Raw genomic sequence first — 19,095 nt, forward strand, 5'->3', positions numbered from 1 at the left:
TCTATTCAGGGATTCAACTTCTTCCTGGTTTAGTCTTGGAAGAGTGTAAGTGTCCAGACAGAAAGTGTTTTCTAAAATTATTTAGGCTTCCATGTTGCTAGACATGGTGGTGGTAATTATTTGTTCAGTGCCTGTTTCTGCATCTAAACTGCAAGACCCATATGGCAACTTTGAATCTTCGTCACAGCTAATTTCTGAAGCTTAGAATAGTGCCTAGCACAAGAAGTTGTTTATCTAACATTTTTTAAAATAAATATTAGATTAGTATCTGGAATGCATATTAAGTTACAGCTGGTCATTGAGGTGAGAGGAGGAAGCCAAGAGAGAATATGAGGGCCTCAAAGCCAAATATCTTTAACATACTTTTACAGAAAAGAAGATAGCCAATGTTAAGTAGAGAAACTGGTTTATGAGATAATTTTCATTGAAGAAAATAGAAATTACTGAGGCTTTAGATAATCAGAATATTTAATCAAGTCACCAAGGTTTATTGTGAGGAATATTTATCATTAATTAAAATGATTGATGAAATCTTAATATATGACAAAAGTTGAAATTTGCTTTTGTAGCCAGATGAATGGTCCAGGTACCAAGAAATTGAGTCTCTCACACAAATTTAGAATCTCATCACTTTATGAATTTGTTTAAGGAGATTATTTTTAATAACATTGGAGAAGTCTAAGAATAGCTAATATTTATAGTACACTTACTGTATATTATTGACTCTTCTTCGCAGTTTTGCATATAGTGATTCATCTAATCTTCATAACCGATTTTACATGTGAAGAGACTTAGATATAGAAAGATCAAGAAACTTACATAACTTATCCAAAGTTACACTGTAAAATTCTGGCATTATAACTTCAAAATCAGCTCTCCTATAGTGAGTACAATGTTCTGTGCATTGAAATCAAATTTGTGAGATAGCATCGTGATATAGTATTATGTATACAAACACTGTTACAGAGATCTATCTAAAGTTAAATTCCACAAATGAATACTTTAAAAGGGTTTAATCAAGAAGAGTATATAAACAGGATGGTGAAAAAGTGTCATGTTATTTGTTTTTTAAAATATCTTTATGATTTACAGTCAAGATGGTAGTGGTGTGAGAGCGGATGTTGTCATGAAATTTCGATTCACCAGAAATAACAATGGAGCATCAATGAAAAGCAGAATTGAGTCTGTTTTACAACAAATGCTGAATAACTCTGGAAATTTGGAAATAAACTCTTCAACTGAGATAACATGTAAGTATAATTTTTCATAAACAATTTTATTTCAACATATCCCTCAAGTTTACCAATCAAATTCACATTTTCATTGAGAGGCTAACTTTTCTTTCTTTGAAACTAAACTATGAAAACAATACATTAAAAAGCTAAATATACCATATAGCTCTCTAACGTAAAACATTCCAAGATTTAAAGAATCATTTGGCATTTATATAGTAAATTTTATTTGCTAAAAATTATCATTAATTATCCCTGCAACATTCCTTATGAGTGATGTTACTGTCAGATGTCATTTGTGGATATGACATAGGAGGGGTACATAGATGCTCAAGGTCAGAGAACTATTTAATTAATGATCCACCTCAGAAGCTTCTTCATTTTTCTTTGTAACATTTATCACAATTGAAATTACAAAGTTATTTGTGTAATTTTTGTATTGTTTGGATTCATCCTACACTATAATCGTCCTAAAAAAAAGAACCAGTCAAACTTCTTCATCCTACTACCCTCCTACCACCTAGTCTCCATCATGTAACACATATTCAATAAATAATTCTTGCATGACTGAAATAAAAGAAATAATATATGCATAGAATTTAAGGACATTCCTCCAAATTGGTCACGTTCTGCTAGTTTAGTAAGTCATGATTTCTTCACTATGAGCTCAAGATTAAAAGGATTTTGATGATTCCCACACTAGACTAGTAGGTACCAGTTACAGATGTACTAACTGTTAAATATTGAAATGCTTTCCTATTTGTTAGTAAACAATTACTGCATCAGGCCCACAAAGTTGTCTTCCGAGATGCTTCAAATCCACTGCCCCTGCAGCTAAAGAGTTATGCTTAGCAAAGCAAAGAACTCTAAGACACTGCTCCAACTCCATAGCCTGACTGTATCTTTTATGACTGGCTGATGCTCATGCACTGCAGTTTGTTAGGTAGTTGAATATTACCTCTGCTTCCACACATTAAGGAATTCTCATGAATGCACTTCCTGAGTGTTTATTTATTTAGCATTATACTAGACAATATGGTGATACAATGGTAACATAACAGCAGTTTCCACCTCCAGAGCCCATAGTCTAGTTGAAGGGAAAGATATTCCAACACAAGAGTGTTGACAATCAAGATAGAATATGATCAAGGGCCCAGTGTGAGGCCCAGGCAGTGACCACTGCAGGAATCTAGGGAAGAAAGAGACCAGCGTGCTTGAGATATCTAGCAAAAGTTTCATGAAGGAGAATGGACTTTGACTTTGAAATATGGGTAGGATTTACATATTTTGAGATGAGAGAAAGAAAATTGCCAGAGAAGGAAAGCATGAAAAAGGAAAATAGTCTGTACCAAACGTGATGCTTTGACAGAACAATGAAGAAAGGGGCCTGCTGGAAAGATTGATTAGTGTTCATCATTCACATCATCATCATCATCAAAACACTTATTTAATGAGAACTTACTATTTTTAGGCATGGTTTTAATGCCTTATATGAATTTTTTTCTTGATTAATCCTTACAACAACCATATCCCATAGATAGTTTTATTGTCCCCCTTAGAGGAGATAAATTGCCCAGGCTGACACAGTCAGTATATGAGGCAGTCAGGATTCAAACTAAGTCTGTTTTGTTCAAAAAATTAAGAACGGCCAGCTTTTTAAAATGTTCTGTCTCCAAAAGTATGATTTGGCTCCACTGAAGCTTGCAAAACAAATGTGATACCCAAACCTTGTGAAACTTTTAGTGGAAAATAACTTTGGATAAATCGGTTTGAGAGAGCATGGAAACCTGTCTTGAAAAGTTTTAATTTATCTTGCAGGAAATAAAAATGACGGGTTTCTCAATTAAAAATTTCAATCAAGGAAGGATATGAGCTAACATAACATTTTTTAGAAAGGATCAGTCTGGTAAGGTAGAGGTGCATAAACTGAAAAGGAGCAAAAGTGGTGGAATTCAGTTAGAAAATTGTTGTAACTATACTGATGTCAAATGATGAAAGCATGAACTATAGTAGTAGCAAAAGGAATGAAGAGGAGAGAATAATTCAAAACATAGAGGACAGAGGTACAGAATCTGGAGATTATAAGATGTGGAAATGATGAGAAAGGAGGAGTTTGAGACAATTTCAGATTTTGGAAGTGGTGCCATTTTACTAAAAGGAAAGAATAAATGGCAAATTTTGGATAAAATTGGGTCACATCGCGTTTGATATGGGTGTTGGACATGCAGAGAAAACGGTCTTGTATGCCGGTTCTTAAATTGAAATAGACAGACCTTTACCATCTGATACTGACATTTTCCTTTCCAGGCTCACCTTCTATTTCCCTAAACACAACACATGCTCTAGCTCTCCTTACTTTATTGCTCCACAAACATCTTACACCTCCAAGCATTTGTGCCCACTATACCTTCCATCTGAAATCTCTTTTGTCCTCTAGTGTGCCTGAAAAATTCCTTTCAGATCTTCAAAATACAGTGCAGATGCTATTTCCTCTAGCTCAAATGTTATCTCCTCCATATAATTTATATTAGTTATTCTCTTTTTTCTTTTCTCTACTTTGCACTTACATTTATTTGAATGATTGCTTGATAATTTCTATCTGTAAATTATGTGAGGGCAAGTCCTCTATATTTTGCTCACAGTTAAATCTGCAGCACTTATTACAGAATGGTATCATTAGAGTAATATACATATATTTAAGTACATGATAAATTAACTTCCCTTATAGCATTTATCACATTGCATCTCAATGACTTGCTTATGTTTCTGTTTTCCCATATCAATTGAGTACCTTGAAAGAAGAGATACTTACTAAGTATTTAATGGGAAATTAAAGTACAAACTTTAGTATGCATAACAACAAATTGAGAAAAGGTTGTAAACAAAGAGATTTGTAGGGCCCATGAGTTAGAGATTGTTTCAGCAGGTCTGAAAGGGAGCCTAGGAATCTGCATTTTAGAGGACTCCCCCCCCAACAACAAGTAATTCTGCTTCTTGTTGTCTGAGTACTGTACTTTAAGAAATTATGGTGAAATGATATACAGCCTTTACTGTCTTTATCTTATTCTCATTTTTAAATTCTAGCACTTACTGACCAGGCTGCAGCAAATTGGCTTATTAATGGTAAGTTTTTAAATTATTTTGTAATTATAATTTGCCAAATCATAAAGAATAAAAGTGCAAGTCTTTTGTGTACTTTTGGCCAGGGCAGTGTCTATCAAGTTGATGTTTTTGTTCTTAGTTCGCTCAGGTGGTGTTGAAACAAGACAGTGCTGATCCCAAGTGTCCCATGGAATGGACTTTAGGTTTCCCCTTTCCTTTTAGAAAAAGGAAGAAGTTGTAGTGGAGGACTACCCACTCTGTACTCAAAATTGGCCTCATGGAAATTTCCTTGACAGCTTTGAGAAGCTTTTACTGCCCTGGTTCTAAAGTGGCATTTCTGCAGACTTACAAATTATGTTTGATGACACCATTTATGTAGCTTCTCCTAAACACCAGAGTAGCTTGTTTTGTTGTGAATTCAGGTTAATCACAAAATATAATAAAAAAGAATTATGAGAGGTCTTCTCAGCTTTGGGTCTATAACCTGAAGGAAAAGTCACTACTTTTCAACATCATCCTATGTATTCTCAGGCTAGGATAGCAGAAATGCAATCCCTAGAAAACAGCAACTTACTTCTCTGACCAAAAAAATGAAGTTAAAAATGAGTTCAATGTACCTGGTAGCTGGCCTATCTTAGGTACTTAAGTGATTTTACAAAGTGATGCTAGTCCCATCAGTGTTTTTCAGCTTCACTACATATTTAATTCATGCTTATTGTTAATGAAACTGTGATAAACAATTTACTAGGATATTTGTTTGGGAGATGCCACAAAGGAACATATGTATATCTTAATGAAAGCCTGGTCCTCCTTTATCCAGGAAATTTGCTAGGAAAAAAAGCCTTTAGGTGGTTGTGCTATTAAGCCAGGGCACTACTTAAGAGCCAACCCAGCAATAGTTGTGCAATTTACCATTAATTTCTGAGTAATAGACCACAAAAGAGAAGAAAATCATGGGAATGGGAATTAAGAGGAATCGGGTGATCAGCCTACCCCAGCCTATTTCAGCTCTGGCCAGTAGAGTGGTCACAGGCTCTTTGAAAACATTTAAATAAACCTTATTTAAATGAAACCCTCTGTCACCCTCAAGAATATTCTGTGGTATAGTAGCTCCTTTTTGAGGGCATGTTTGGTAATACAGCATCAGTCTTGGACTGGATTCTACAAGATGAACTGCAGTCACTAAGGAGTCTTTTGGATGAGACAAGTTTTCCTCCAACTTCAGTGTGTGCATGAACCTCACATCAAAACACAGCTTTAGATTTGTCCCATGATGTGGTTCTGAGAATCAGCACTTCTAATAAGTTTCCAGGGGATGCCCATGCTGCAGGTCCACAAAGCACACTGAGCATAGCAAGACTATTGAGAAAAAGGAAATTTCCCAGGAGTCTGTGGCCTGAGCTGGCACATTCAATAATGATCTCTCTTAACCTCAACTCATGGGGAATTCCAGGGAACTCTGAAACTGCCCAAAATTTGAAGCCCGTATGCCAACTAAATTCAGAAATGTTCTCCAAAATGCCATCTATAAGCAACAGTAGTCACAAATGAATTGTAAAAATACATTGATCATGCTTTTTGGAAAGTCCAGCATGTCCTGAGGAAGAATGTATAAGGCATAAAAGTCATAAATTATGGAAAAACTCTTCAGCTTCTTCCAAATGTAAAGGAATCATGACCTTCCCAGCACATTAATGCCCTTTTCTCATTAGAATGTGGGGCCGGTCCAGACCTAATAACATTGTCTGAGCAGAGAATCATTGGAGGCACTGAGGCTGCGGAGGGAAGCTGGCCGTGGCAAGTCAGTCTACGGGTCAATAATGCCCACCACTGTGGAGGCAGCCTGATCAGTAACACGTGGATCCTGACAGCAGCTCACTGCTTCAGAAGGTGAGAACACCGCTACCTACCCATCTGGGAACAATTAGAATAGACAGGTCACGAAGACTGCACCCTAGGATTGAATTGAGCTAGAAATAATTCAGTATAAAAAAATTAATAAGAATTTTCTTCCTATTCATGAGAGGAAAAGCATTTATCCCCTTTAGCATGCTAATTTAGTGCTATTTCTCTGTTTCAGGTAATAGTATATTAGCACAGTAAAGAACAAAAGTTTATATGTCAGAATGTTTTTTAAATCCTAGCTATAAAAGCTTAAGAAATTTACTAAATCTCCATAAGCTTTGTTTTTTTTTCCAAATTAAGGGACAACACTGTTATCTGTGACTTAGTGTTACTAGTAGCATTGAGTACACTAATGTAAACATATGTTAAATGTTAGCAAAATGAATTGTTGTGGAAGATTTACACATTATATCATAGAAGCTGATGGCTAACCTAGAGACCACCCCATGCCATTAATTTATTCATTCATAAAGATTATCAAGTATCTAGTATGAGCACAGTGCTATATATTGTAGAAGCTACTAGTATAAACGAAGTATTGCCTCTGCCTTCAAAGAGCTTACACTCTAATGTTGGAATTAGAATGCACAAAAATAATGATCAATTACAATGAGTAGCATAAATAAAAATTTTTTAAAAGGCAACCTATAAGAATTCTTAATTGAGGTGACTAAACTATTGCCAAACTAGGGTGATATGCTGCCAGTGGAGAGTAGGTTGCATAAACTTACCCTATTGGTAAAAAGAAAAGTTCACATTGCTCATAAAAGAAGGATTTTAGACTTCAGCATAACTAAAATCTATCTGTTTCAAACCTGCCTTGTTACTGGGGCATCATAGACCACAACAGGTTTTGGGAACTTAACTCAAAAAATTCACCCAGAAAAATAATGGAGATTTGAACTCGTGTGCCCGTGACCATATCAATTTTCTTCTCAGACTCTTACTCTAAATTAGACTTCCTTATCACACACACAAAGCCTTCTATAGCCAGATCAATCCAGTCTTATTTCTCAAAGCATGTACCTTGAGCTTCAGATAAACAGCATTGTTCCCTTGCCCTGGACTCTTCCTACATTTCCCTACCTATGAGTATCTGCTCAGTCTGCTTATCCTTGAAATGTTTATATATTTCCCAAATCTCTATTTGAATTTTATGAAATTTTTGATAATTTCTAAGTAGTCTTTTTCAGATTTATAGGCACTACTTCATGGTACAGTGCCTGTTACAAAAGTATGTGTTAAATTTAGAAGGAATAAAGGTTTAAAAGACTGGGGTCATTTCTGAACTAAAGTTTTAGGAAATCCCAAATTATTTTGAATTTTTCTTATAGTAATTTTATAACTTAATATTTTTATATGCAGTGAACGCATTTGAAATTTCAAAAGATACTTCCAGAATTACCAGTTTTCTGATATAGATTGGCAAATTTATTACTACATCCCAAATAACCCAAAAGATAAAATTCACAAAACATTTCAAACTTCATTGCCACTTGAAAGGCCAAAAAGCAGAAATGGCACGCATTGATTTCAATCATACTCTTGAATGTGGGAACCAGGAATTCAAATACCTGGACTTATCAGACACTTAGCATAACCAAGAATGGAATAGAAACCTTACTGGATTCTAAGCCCTATTCAGGCCCAACCACCAAAAACTAAGTAAATGATATCACTATAATGAAAGCCACAGTTATAAACATCACCAATGATTACCAAAGGAATCCATGGAACTTTGAATTTTGCCACCCCACATCCTTCTATTCATTACCATGATTGATCCACTAAAGCTAACAAAGGCCGTGAACCTTGTATTGGGCCCCTCCCTAAAGAGCTGATTGTCACTGAGAACCATCAGTGAGCATTTGTTTGGGGCACGACCAGCCTTACATCAAGGTACATAGAAGTGATGAGATCTTATCATAGAGGATTATCGAATTATCACCTCTTCTATGTAGCTTTCCCTGATATTCTCTTTCCTCTACATTGAGTTCCACAGAAATTTGTTTATCTGCCTTTAACAGTTGTCCTTATGATTTGTGATATTTGACTTACCTCTTGCCAGTTTCCTTCACTAGTGTGGAGTTCCTCAAGGAAAGAGATCATAATTACTTTTATTTTTATTCCTGGAGACTCATATTATTCCTTATACAAAGTAGACACTTAACAATGGCTTGTTGAACTATAATTAATGAAAATAATAGCTACCTTCATGAAAGTTCACTTTGTGCCAAACACTATACTTGACATAATACATTTCTCATTAATACTTAACAATCGTGTGAGAAGGTATCACCAATCACATTTTATATGTAAATAAACCCCAGAGCTATTAATTAACTTGTCATAAATAATACTTTTAATATGTGGCATAGCCAAGATTTAAATATAAATGTGACTGGTTCCAAAACAATGCTCTAATTGTTGGAAAGAAGAAAAGGAAGAAAATAAATAAGTGGGAGGAAGAGAGGGAGGGAAGAGAGAAAAGGAAGGAAAGAAAGAAGAGTCTCTTCAGAACCTTCACTGGGAGTAAAGACTCTGAGCAAAGGAAGTTGAATATAAAAACAATCATGGGTTTGTTTTCTGATGTTTTTTCTTCAAAATTTTAAACTCAGGTTCACTCTTACACAAACTACTGTGTCTTATAAAAGTATTTCAGGTCATAGAGTTTTTACTTTCTGTATTAACTTCACTATCTAATCTCCATAAAACTCCTAAATTGGTATTATTTGGTTACATTTTGTTTTTACTCAACCCTTAGAAACAATGTTAAGTTAATCAGCCCTACAAATCACAGATCCTTATTTTTATCAGTCTGTACAAGGCATTTCTCTCATTTTATTTTTTTTCCTCCTGTCATCCCTGGAGTTCACTTCCACTGCCCTCCTTCTGCCTGTATGCCTCATACTAATATATTCGAAATATACATGTCTTAAAGGTACATGCATGCACCTACAAAACCTATAGTGCTTTTTTTGTATGTATATGTCTTTAATTTAAATAAGTAGCATTGTGTAAAAGTCTAATATTGTTTCTTAACATTTTCACTCAATCCTTGGAATTTTCATCTGAAGCACTGCTGCATAGCACCCCATGGTATGCAGTCACCATATTTCCTTCATCCAATTAGGTTGCATGACCTACCTTCCCATTGCCACAAAGAGCACACACAAAATATTTGTGCTTATCTTTCTGTAAACCTCCAGTAATTTCAGAAGCACACATGCAGGCTGTTAATACACCAGAATACTCTCTGGGCACTTAACTCTTTACCAGTAATGCAAAAGAGGTCCAATTTCCCTCCACATCAACATTTAGTATTATTCTTTTGTTTAAGTCTTATCAGTCTTTCAAACGTACATAAGATGCTCATTTTTATAATTTTAATTTCTCAGATTTCTAGTTTGAGTATCTTTTCATGTATCTAAGAGCTGTTTTGATCTCCCCTACAATGAACTGCCATTGATATTCTTTGCCTATTTTATAATGGTTTTACTGCTTATTTATTACTGGTTTACAGACTTTTAAAATATATTCTACAAAAATTTTAGACAGTAAACATTACCAATCTTTTCCCATGGTTTCTCATTCATCTGGTAAATTTAGATACAGTATATCTAATTCTGATTTAATAGAATTCATTCTTTTTTTACCTTTTAGTTTGTGTTTTTGTTGTTTAGCCAAAAAGTCCCTATTCCTAGGTCATAAAGGTAATGTCCTTTTTTTTTTCACGCTACTGTTCTATCTCTGTCTTCCTCTATGTATATAGATGCACATATACTTGTACACACACACATATACATATACATGAGGGGAGTTCAATAAGTTTATGGAAAATAAAATTAAAAGATAAAATAAAAAATTATAAACTATTTCTCAACATAAGCTCCATCAAGTTCAAGACACTTTTGTAAGCAATAATACCAGCCATACAGTCCATCCCTAAAGAACTGAAGGTCCAGAGAATTTAACTATGTCAATGCAGTCTTTTTTACATTACCTTTTTACAGTACTTATTGAAGAAAAATGGGTGCCCTTTAAAGATTGTTTTAAGATTAGGAAACAAAAATAAATCAGAAAGAGTCAAATCAGGACTGAAAGGTGGATACCTGGTGATTTCTTACTGAAACTTTCATAAAACTAACCTTATTTGATGAGAGGAATGAGCATGAGCGTGGTTGTGGTGGAGAAGAACTCTGGTGGAGCTTTCCTGGACACTTTTTCTACTAAAGCTTTGGCTAACTTTCTTACTCTCATAAGAAGATGTTATTTTTTCATTGACTCTTTAGAAGGTCAACAAGCAAAATGCCTTCAGCATCCCAAAAATCAGTTGTCATGACTTTTGTTCTTGACTAGTCTGGTTTTGCTTTGACTGGACCACTTCTACCTCTTTGTAGTCATTGCTTTGATGGTGCTTTGTCTTCAAGATTGTATTGCTGAAGCCATGTTTCATCTTCTGTTATAATTCTTCAAAGAAATACTTCAGAATCTTGATCTGAAATGTTTAAAATTTCTACTGGAAGCTCTGACCTTGTGTACAGCCGATCTGGGCAAAACAGTTTTGGTATCCATCAAGTAGAAAGTTTGCTCAACTTTAGTTTTTCAGTCAGAATTGTATAAGCTGAACCAGTTGAGATGTCTATGGTGTTGTCTATTGTTTCTCACTGTTAATTGTTGGTCCTCTTTAATTTAGACATGAACAAGATGAAATTTGTCCTAGCAAATTGATGTGGATGATCTGTTGCTGCGGACTTCACCCACAACCACATCTTTTTCTTTCTTAAAACAGATTATCCATTCATAAACTGATGACTGGGGGAGACGTTGTCCCCATAAACTTTTTGTAAGGCATAAATAATTTCACGATTCTTCCAGTTTCATCATAAATTTGATGTTTTTTTGCTTCAGTTTTAGCAGCATTCATGTTGCTTTGATAAGAGCTCTTTTCAAATTCATGTCTTACTCCTCTTAGTGCCTCAAACTGATCCTGTTCAGTATAACAAGTTAGTATGAGTCTATTTGCATGCAAAAATTTTTGAAATCCATGCATAATTTGTTTATAATATACATTTTCCATGAACTTTTGAAGACCCCATATGTACATATGTATATATATGCACACACACACCAAGATACCATTATCAGACTTAGTGCAGAAAAATTATTCATCCAGTAATAAGATAAGAATGCCCCTTGTCATCACTACTATTTAAATGGTGCTCCTGGCTAAAGGAAAAGATAGGAATTGAAAGAAATTGGTTAAATCTAAAATGTTTATTATTTCAGGTTTCTTACTTGCTTAAATGGGAAGGGAGGTATGGACAAAAGAGAAATCAAAGATATTTGTGTTATGCTACTTACCATTAAAGTATCAGCATAACTTCATTTGAGTAGAAAAACACCAAGATCACCCCAAGATATGTTTTCTAAAATCTTCTCCATTTCTTTAGACAAGTGACCATATATTCTGCCAGTGAAGAATTAAACTCATTTGCCAGTTTATAATGCAGGAATATATAACAAAGAGATGTGGATCCAATAGTTTCTGGATAGTGGTACAGGAAGGCTAAGACAAATTTATATATCTGAAATGTTCACAAATTCCCTACTCATATAACATGTTTTCATAATGTTTTAGCAACTCCAATCCTCGTGAATGGATTGCCACCTTTGGTATTTCCACAACAAATCCTAGACTAAGAATGAGAGTAAGAAGTATTTTAATTCATAACAATTATATATCTGCAACTCATGAAAATGACATTGCACTTGTGAGACTTGAGAACAGTGTCACCTTTACCAGAGACATCCATAGTGTGTGTCTCCCAGCCGCTACCCAGAATATTCCACTTGGCTCTACTGCTTATGTAACAGGATGGGGTGCTCAAGAATATTCCGGTAAGTGTCTCAGAAAAAAAATTAACAATAGAAATGTCTTATATTTGCTATTATGTAATTTTTTAAATTAGGAAACACCTGGAATAGGTGTTTTTATTCTTCTACAGACAGAATCATTCTATATTCTGTTCAGCTCAAGCTCTGGCTACCCCTGAGTTTCCTTAGCAAAGCAAAGCAATGCCCCAGGAACTATGGAGAATTCTCAAATATAGTAAAAGGAAAATGTAAAACAAAGTTATGAAGAAACATGAGTTATTTAATAATACGGAGATTCTATAAGATTCAAACAGCTTCCCTATAAACAATAAGAAAGATTTTGTTTGTTTATTTGCTTGTTTTTTAGAGACAAAGACTTTCTCAGACTGGAGTGCAGTGGCACAATCGTGGCTTACTGCAGCCTCAAACTCTGGTCTTAAGAAATCCTCTTGCTTCAGCCTCCCAAGTAGCTGGGACTATAAATAAGTGTGTACCAGTATACCCAGCTTTTTTTTTTTTCTGGAAATAAGTTCTTGCTATGTTGCTCAGGCTGGTCTCGAATTCCTGCCCTCAAGTCATCCTCCTGCCTTGGCTTCCCAAAGCAATGGGAATATTTAGATTAGACATTCTATGAGGCCTTAATAATTCTTAAAGTATTAACTGCCCTTTAAAGTATTCTAGGATAAAATAAATCCTGCCTCTACGGCAAAGACTCGATGTGAACATAAGCATTGTTTATATTTGTTTATTGAATGAATAAAATGGAAACTAAAATGAGGACAATGCACAAGAGCTACTAGAACCAAAGAGAAAGTAAGAGTGTCAGCGAAGGAGTGGAAGGGTAGCATTGACAATTTCCCTGGGCTTTTACCATGGTGTAGATTGTCTCTCCAAGGAATAATACAAAGCCTTAATAGTTCTAGAACATGTTCTATTGTGTTCTTGTGACCCAAAGTAATTTGGTGTAATAGATAAAATTTGCTCCAGTCATGAAATACTGGTGGTGTCATTCTGAGAGTACATCAATATAAAATAGACTAGTTCTTTAGCCTTGAAACTAGGCTGGTTTCTCTTTTGCTGCTAGGTTAAAGGTTATTCAATATGTAATCTTCCAATCCAAAGTCTGTCAGTGGATAATTTAAATTCTTTTAGCCACTTTTAAGATAGCAAATTTGTTTTCTCTAAAGTTTTTTTTTTTTTTGAGACGGAGTCTCGCTCTATCGCCCAGGCTGGAGTGCAGTGACCGGATCTCAGCTCACTGCAAGCTCCGCCTCCCGGGTTTACGCCATTCTCCTGCCTCAACCTCCCGAGTAGCTGGGACTACAGGCGCCCGCCACCTCGCCCGGCTAGTTTTTTGTATTTTTTAGTAGAGACGGGGTTTCACGGTGTTAGCCAGGATGGTCTCGATCTCCTGACCTCATGATCCACCCGTCTCGGCCTCCCAAAGTGCTGGGATTACAGGCTTGAGCCACCGCGCCCAGCCTTCTCTAAAGGTTTAAGGGGCACTGTGTCACAAAGCTAAAGCAAAAAAAAAAAAAAAAAACTGATCTGTGAAAGGGGTTATCTTCATCTACTCGGAGAATTTTTGCTGCAAAGAAACTCCAAAGTAAATCTTTAGGAGCCTTCACTGTTAAATATGAAATAATGTTTGGAGTACATTTATTTCTTCTCAAATTCATTATAGGGTCAATAATGTACATATCTTGAAGTCTATTTTTTTCCTGCTTTTATACCAAACAGGCCCCACAGTTTCACAGCTAAGGCAAGGACAGGTCAGAATAATAAGTAATGATGTATGTAATGCACCATATAGTTATAATGGAGCCATCTTGTCTGGAATGCTGTGTGCTGGAGTACTTCAAGGTGGAGTGGATGCATGTCAGGTAAGCTCAAGACAATCTGATCCATGTCATCATCCAAGCAGTGTATAAGCACTCCCTCGTATCTGATAATATGATAGACATAAAGGGAACAGTTACAATACACAGTTCTGTTCCTCTAAAATTTATAATCTAGATTTTAGAAATAAAATTTTTTATGAAGTTTATCTATCATGAAAGCATTCACTCTGAGAGGCCACATTGCAGAGTAGTTAACCATCCAAAGCCAAGAATCAGAAAGATCTCGATTTGAATTCCTTAACCTCCATTACCAAGTCTCTTTATCTAAAAGCTGGGGATAATCATAATAGCACCTAACTTTTTGCGTACTAAGAAAAATTAAATGAAGACTAAATATGTCAGGCACATTTTAAGCAACAAAGAAATCTCATCTATTTCACTGTTGTTAATGTAGACCATGGTCACTGGTGTTAATAAATTTAACCTCAACCTTTTAACTGCTATGAAGGATTAAATAAAAAATTAATCACTAATTATAAAATTAATATATATAGTAAATGAATTTTAAGAGATAAATAATAATTCTTGGACACCTTGAAGACAGAAACTTTATACGAAATCCAAGTAATTTAAGTTACAAAAGCTCCTACAATAATGAAACAGTACAAATGAAAAAGAAAAGAAATAGTATATTTGGATCTAGCCCATAATTTTTAACCAAATGTACAAAAACAAACAATAAATATGAAATTCTCACTGTAAAGTGATTAAAATCAAATTTTAATTCTAAAATGTTAAATTAAATTATCTAAACATAATCGATGCAGTTATATCTTTTAATAGGCTTTGTTCACATATCTGAAATCCAACTCCATATAGTAACAGGAACAGGTAGTGTCAGAAATTGAATATTCTTTTAGCCTGGAGTTTTAAAAAATCAATCTGTTTACTTGTGTAACTTGTTGCTGCTTTTGTGGGTGAATTGTATACAGAAGGATAAGAATTATTCTTCGCATCAAAAGGTCACTGACTTTTCTATTTAGTGCTCATGGTCTTTAAAAAGTGGATAAAAAGTAGTTCTCACATTTTACGTAAAGCCCCCAATCCATGAGCACTTTTCCCAAAATGAAACATTTTTATCAACTGTAAGTTGTGTGTAGGTGGAGATTTGTTTTTCAATTGTCAAGATACAGTTAATTACCCAGTCTTTTATCTCCTTTTGGTAGAGATGTCTCTGTAGTAGGAAATCCTTCTTGTTTTCCTTCCTGTTTCTCTGTTACTGCTAGCCCTGAAACAACAAATTCTCAAGTTTCATGATAGCTTTCCAAAGAATCCATCAATCAAATAAGCAACACAACTCCACACTGACAATTCCAGACTTACTGAGAGCATTAATTAAGACTTAAAAATAAGCATGAGTTTTAAAAGGGTGTTATTCATTATTTTCCCATTTATAATGTCCCTTACCTTCTGTCCTTCGGTGCATACAAATTATTCTATTCCTTCAAGCCCAGTTCAAGCCATAACTCATCATGATACCATCCATGTGTATTCCACTCTAGGGCTCACTGATTTTTAACTGAAATACTATAATGCGTATTTCACACTTCAAAAAAAAAAAAAAAAAGAACACAGCACTTTACATAAGAACTTAAAAGATCTTATTTGTTTTATCCATTCTTTTGTTCATTTTTACGTTCATTAATTCAAAGGAATTATATTAATTACTTTCTATGCACCAGACATTATGTTAGCACAACAATACTATCCCTGCATTCAGCAAGCCTATGGTCTACAAGAGAGGACACAAATTCAAATGTCTGCAGTCAGGCAATGAAGTTGGCTAGATATGGAAAAATTACAAGTCCCTCTTGCTTTAACATTTACTTGCCCACATTTGGTCAGACATCATGCAAAATAAATTCTCACTAGAGAAAAAGCACTACAAAAACAATAGTAGAAAGTACGGAGAACTGGTTAACTAAAGCATGCATATGTCATATAAAAGAAGCAGGTGACAACCAGCTTCATGAAGTATTTGCCATGCATACTGGCACTTCACACACTGACTCTTCTCCCCATCTAGACCAGTAATTAAACAGGTATGGATGAGCTAGCTACTAAGAGCAGCCAATGAATAGCTGACTAATTTAGAAGCACACTTGGTAATAATAGCTGACTTTTATTAGTAATGACTATACTATATGCTAAGCTGTACTCAAAGTGCTTTGAGTTTTAAACTCATACAAACATTATAAGAGGAAACAGAGGTACAGAGAGCTATTCACCAGCTTATCAAAGGTCACATAGCTTGTAAGTGGAGGATTTAAACCCAGAATGTAAGACATACTCAATATGTCTCCCCAACTAGATTATTATGTGCACAAATGTTTGTTGGTTTGTTGGTTCATTATTATGACTGGGTGGTAAGTATCTCATTAGGAGTGTTTTGCTTATGACTATATACATTTCTTCACCAAAAGAAGACTTTTGGATGATATACTATGCATCAGACACCAGGCAGTGTGCTAAGGTTAGGAAGATAAGTCAGATTTCCAGAAACTCATTCATTCAACAAACATCTCCTAAGGGCTAGAAGCTTCAGTTTCAGCAGTGTACAGAATACGTATGTTTTCTTTCCTGTTGGAACTTATAGTATATCTGGGAAAACAGACATTGAACAAATATAATAAATGCAAGTGAATGTTTCAGAGGCATGCAGCTGCTATATCAAAAACAAAACAAAACAAACAAACAAAAAACTGACCAATGGGATTAAGTGTAAACAGGCACACAAATGCACAAATGTGCTTTTATAAAGTAGTAGAGCAGTGACAGAGACATACACAAGATGTAAGGACACAGTGAAGAACAATTGAGCCCAAAGCTGGAAAGGGTGAGAGTGGGAAGGAAAAAGGTTGCTCAGAGAAGTTTTCCTGAAAGAGAGAAAGCCTGGATGAGTAGGAGGCAACCACGCAGTGACTGAGGGAAATCTGAAAAATGTATTTGTTATCTTCTCAGACTTGCTGAAGGAACAACTTGGGTACTTTGAGGATTTCAGTGATTTTTCCACGACTTGGCATAATATTTCAAAAGGAAATAGGCTGACTTTATTCATATAATGGATGTGACTCCTTCCTCGACTGCCGTAGAAATAAACTCCTTAATATTTTGGGTTTGTCTTTGCACTTAAGTAATAAGGCATTCTGTTTTTTTACAGGGTGACTCTGGTGGCCCCCTAGTACAAGAAGACTCACGGCGGCTTTGGTTTGTTGTGGGGATAGTAAGCTGGGGAGATCAGTGTGGCCTGCCAGATAGGCCAGGAGTGTATACCCGAGTGACAACCTACCGAGACTGGATTAGGCAACAAACTGGGATCTAGTGCAACAAGTGCATCCCTGTTGCAAAGTCTGTATGCGGGTGTGCCTGTCTTAAATTCCAAAGCTTTACATTTCAACCAAAAAAGAAACTGGAAATGTCCTAATTTAACAACTTGTTACATAAATATGATTTAACAAACACTGTTTAATCTTTCTTTATTATTAAACGTTTTCTATTTTCTCCAGAGAACTACATGAATGTTGCATAGTACTGTGGCTGTGTAACAGAAAAGACACACTAAACTAATTACAGAGTGAACAATTTCATTATAGTTGTGCTAAATACTAGTAGTGAGAAAAACAGGAACCTTGAGCATGTATAGTAGAGGAATCTGCACAGGTCTAATGGGTCAGAGGGGTCTTCTCTGAGGGTTTCACTGAGGATGAGAAGCAAGCAAAGTGTGGAAACATGCAAAGGAAAAAGTGATGGAATAATATTCAGGACAAAAAGAACAGTATGAGGCAAGAGAAATAATACGTATTTAAAATATTTGATTACTCAATATCTTATAGTCAGTATGAGTCCTAAAATTAAAAATGTGAAACTGTTGTACTATATATAACCTAATCTTAATTATTCTGTAAGAACACGCTCCCATAGGAAATAGTGGATAATTTTCAGCTATTTAAGGCAAAAGTTAAAATAGTTCACTCCTCAACTGGGACCCAAATAATTGTAGATATTTTCATGATGACCCATGAAAAATATTCTTCATCTACATAATGGAGAGACTATATCTACTTTACAGAGAAGTTAAGAAATATACCTACACAACCTTCTCAGGTGCTTTACAACTACATAGTACTTTTTAACAACAAAATAATAATATTTTTAAGAATGAAAAATTTAATCGTCAGGAAGAATTTCCCACTACAGACTTCCTATCACTGGCAGTTATATTTTTTAGAGTAAAATGGTCTTCAAATGCTAAATCTAAGTAATGAATTGAAAGTTTAAAGAGGGGGAAGAGTTGGTTTGCAAAGGAAAAGTTTAAAAGCTTAATATCAACAGAATGATCTTGAAGACAGAAAAAATTTTTTCACTCTTCGTCTCTCATTTTCTCTTTCTCTCTCTCTCCCCTTCTCATATACATGCCTCCCCCACCAAAGAATATAATGTAAATTAAATCCACTAAAATGTAATGGCACAAAAATCTATGTAGTCTGAATCATTGATATTCCTGAGTTTTTATGAGCTCCTAGTGCAGCTAAAGTTTGCCTATGCATGATCATCTACGCATCAGGGCTTCCTCCTTCTAGAAGCTAACTCCCTACATCTGGGCATCAGGACTGCTCCATACATTTGCTGAAAACTTCTTGCATTTCCTGATGTAAAACTGTGAAAATACCTACATTAAAGCCATCTACTTTAAGGGAAGGGGAGTTGAAAATGGAACCAACTCTTGGCGAAATGTACAAAGAAATCTTTGCTATACTTTATTTCAAATAAATTCTTTCAAAATAATTTCCCTGCCTAATTATCTATGGAAGCTATGACTTTTGAAGGACAATTCAAAAGCATTTATTTAATTGGTTCTGCAATGAAAGAACTGCCACCTATACTCTAGTAAAGGCCCGGCACTTTCTGCTACCTTGTAATCAAGCGCTATAATTGAGGCAGGCGTCCAGTTTGACACTCCTCAGCTGTACCCTGTGAAGACAACATTGAACTGGTAATTTAGAGTAAACCTCAAGGGGAGGGATTCTTTGTGCTTGAGTGTGTTTGTGTGTTTCTGTGCGCAGCTGCCCTCATATAAT

The 19,095-nt window shown here is 35.2% G+C and overlaps 1 protein-coding gene across 1 annotated transcript in view; it reads left to right on the top strand.

Moving 5' to 3' along the window:
- The window catches only part of LOC105510482 (transmembrane protease serine 11D), a 65,528-nt gene extending 46,729 nt beyond the window's left edge, over positions 1-18,799 (top strand). Inside the window, exons 5-10 of the mRNA XM_011940283.1 lie at positions 1,093-1,250; positions 4,317-4,355; positions 6,047-6,224; positions 11,881-12,140; positions 13,857-13,999; positions 17,178-18,799. Of these exons, the coding sequence (XP_011795673.1) occupies positions 1,093-1,250; positions 4,317-4,355; positions 6,047-6,224; positions 11,881-12,140; positions 13,857-13,999; positions 17,178-17,339 (940 nt within the window). The 3' untranslated portion in view covers positions 17,340-18,799. The remainder of the gene's footprint in view (positions 1-1,092; positions 1,251-4,316; positions 4,356-6,046; positions 6,225-11,880; positions 12,141-13,856; positions 14,000-17,177) is intronic.
- Positions 18,800-19,095: the final 296 nt, after the last annotated feature.

This window comes from Colobus angolensis, unplaced genomic scaffold (assembly GCF_000951035.1).
Source record: "Colobus angolensis palliatus isolate OR3802 unplaced genomic scaffold, Cang.pa_1.0 Scaffold189, whole genome shotgun sequence".
Lineage (NCBI taxonomy): Eukaryota > Metazoa > Chordata > Mammalia > Primates > Cercopithecidae > Colobus > Colobus angolensis.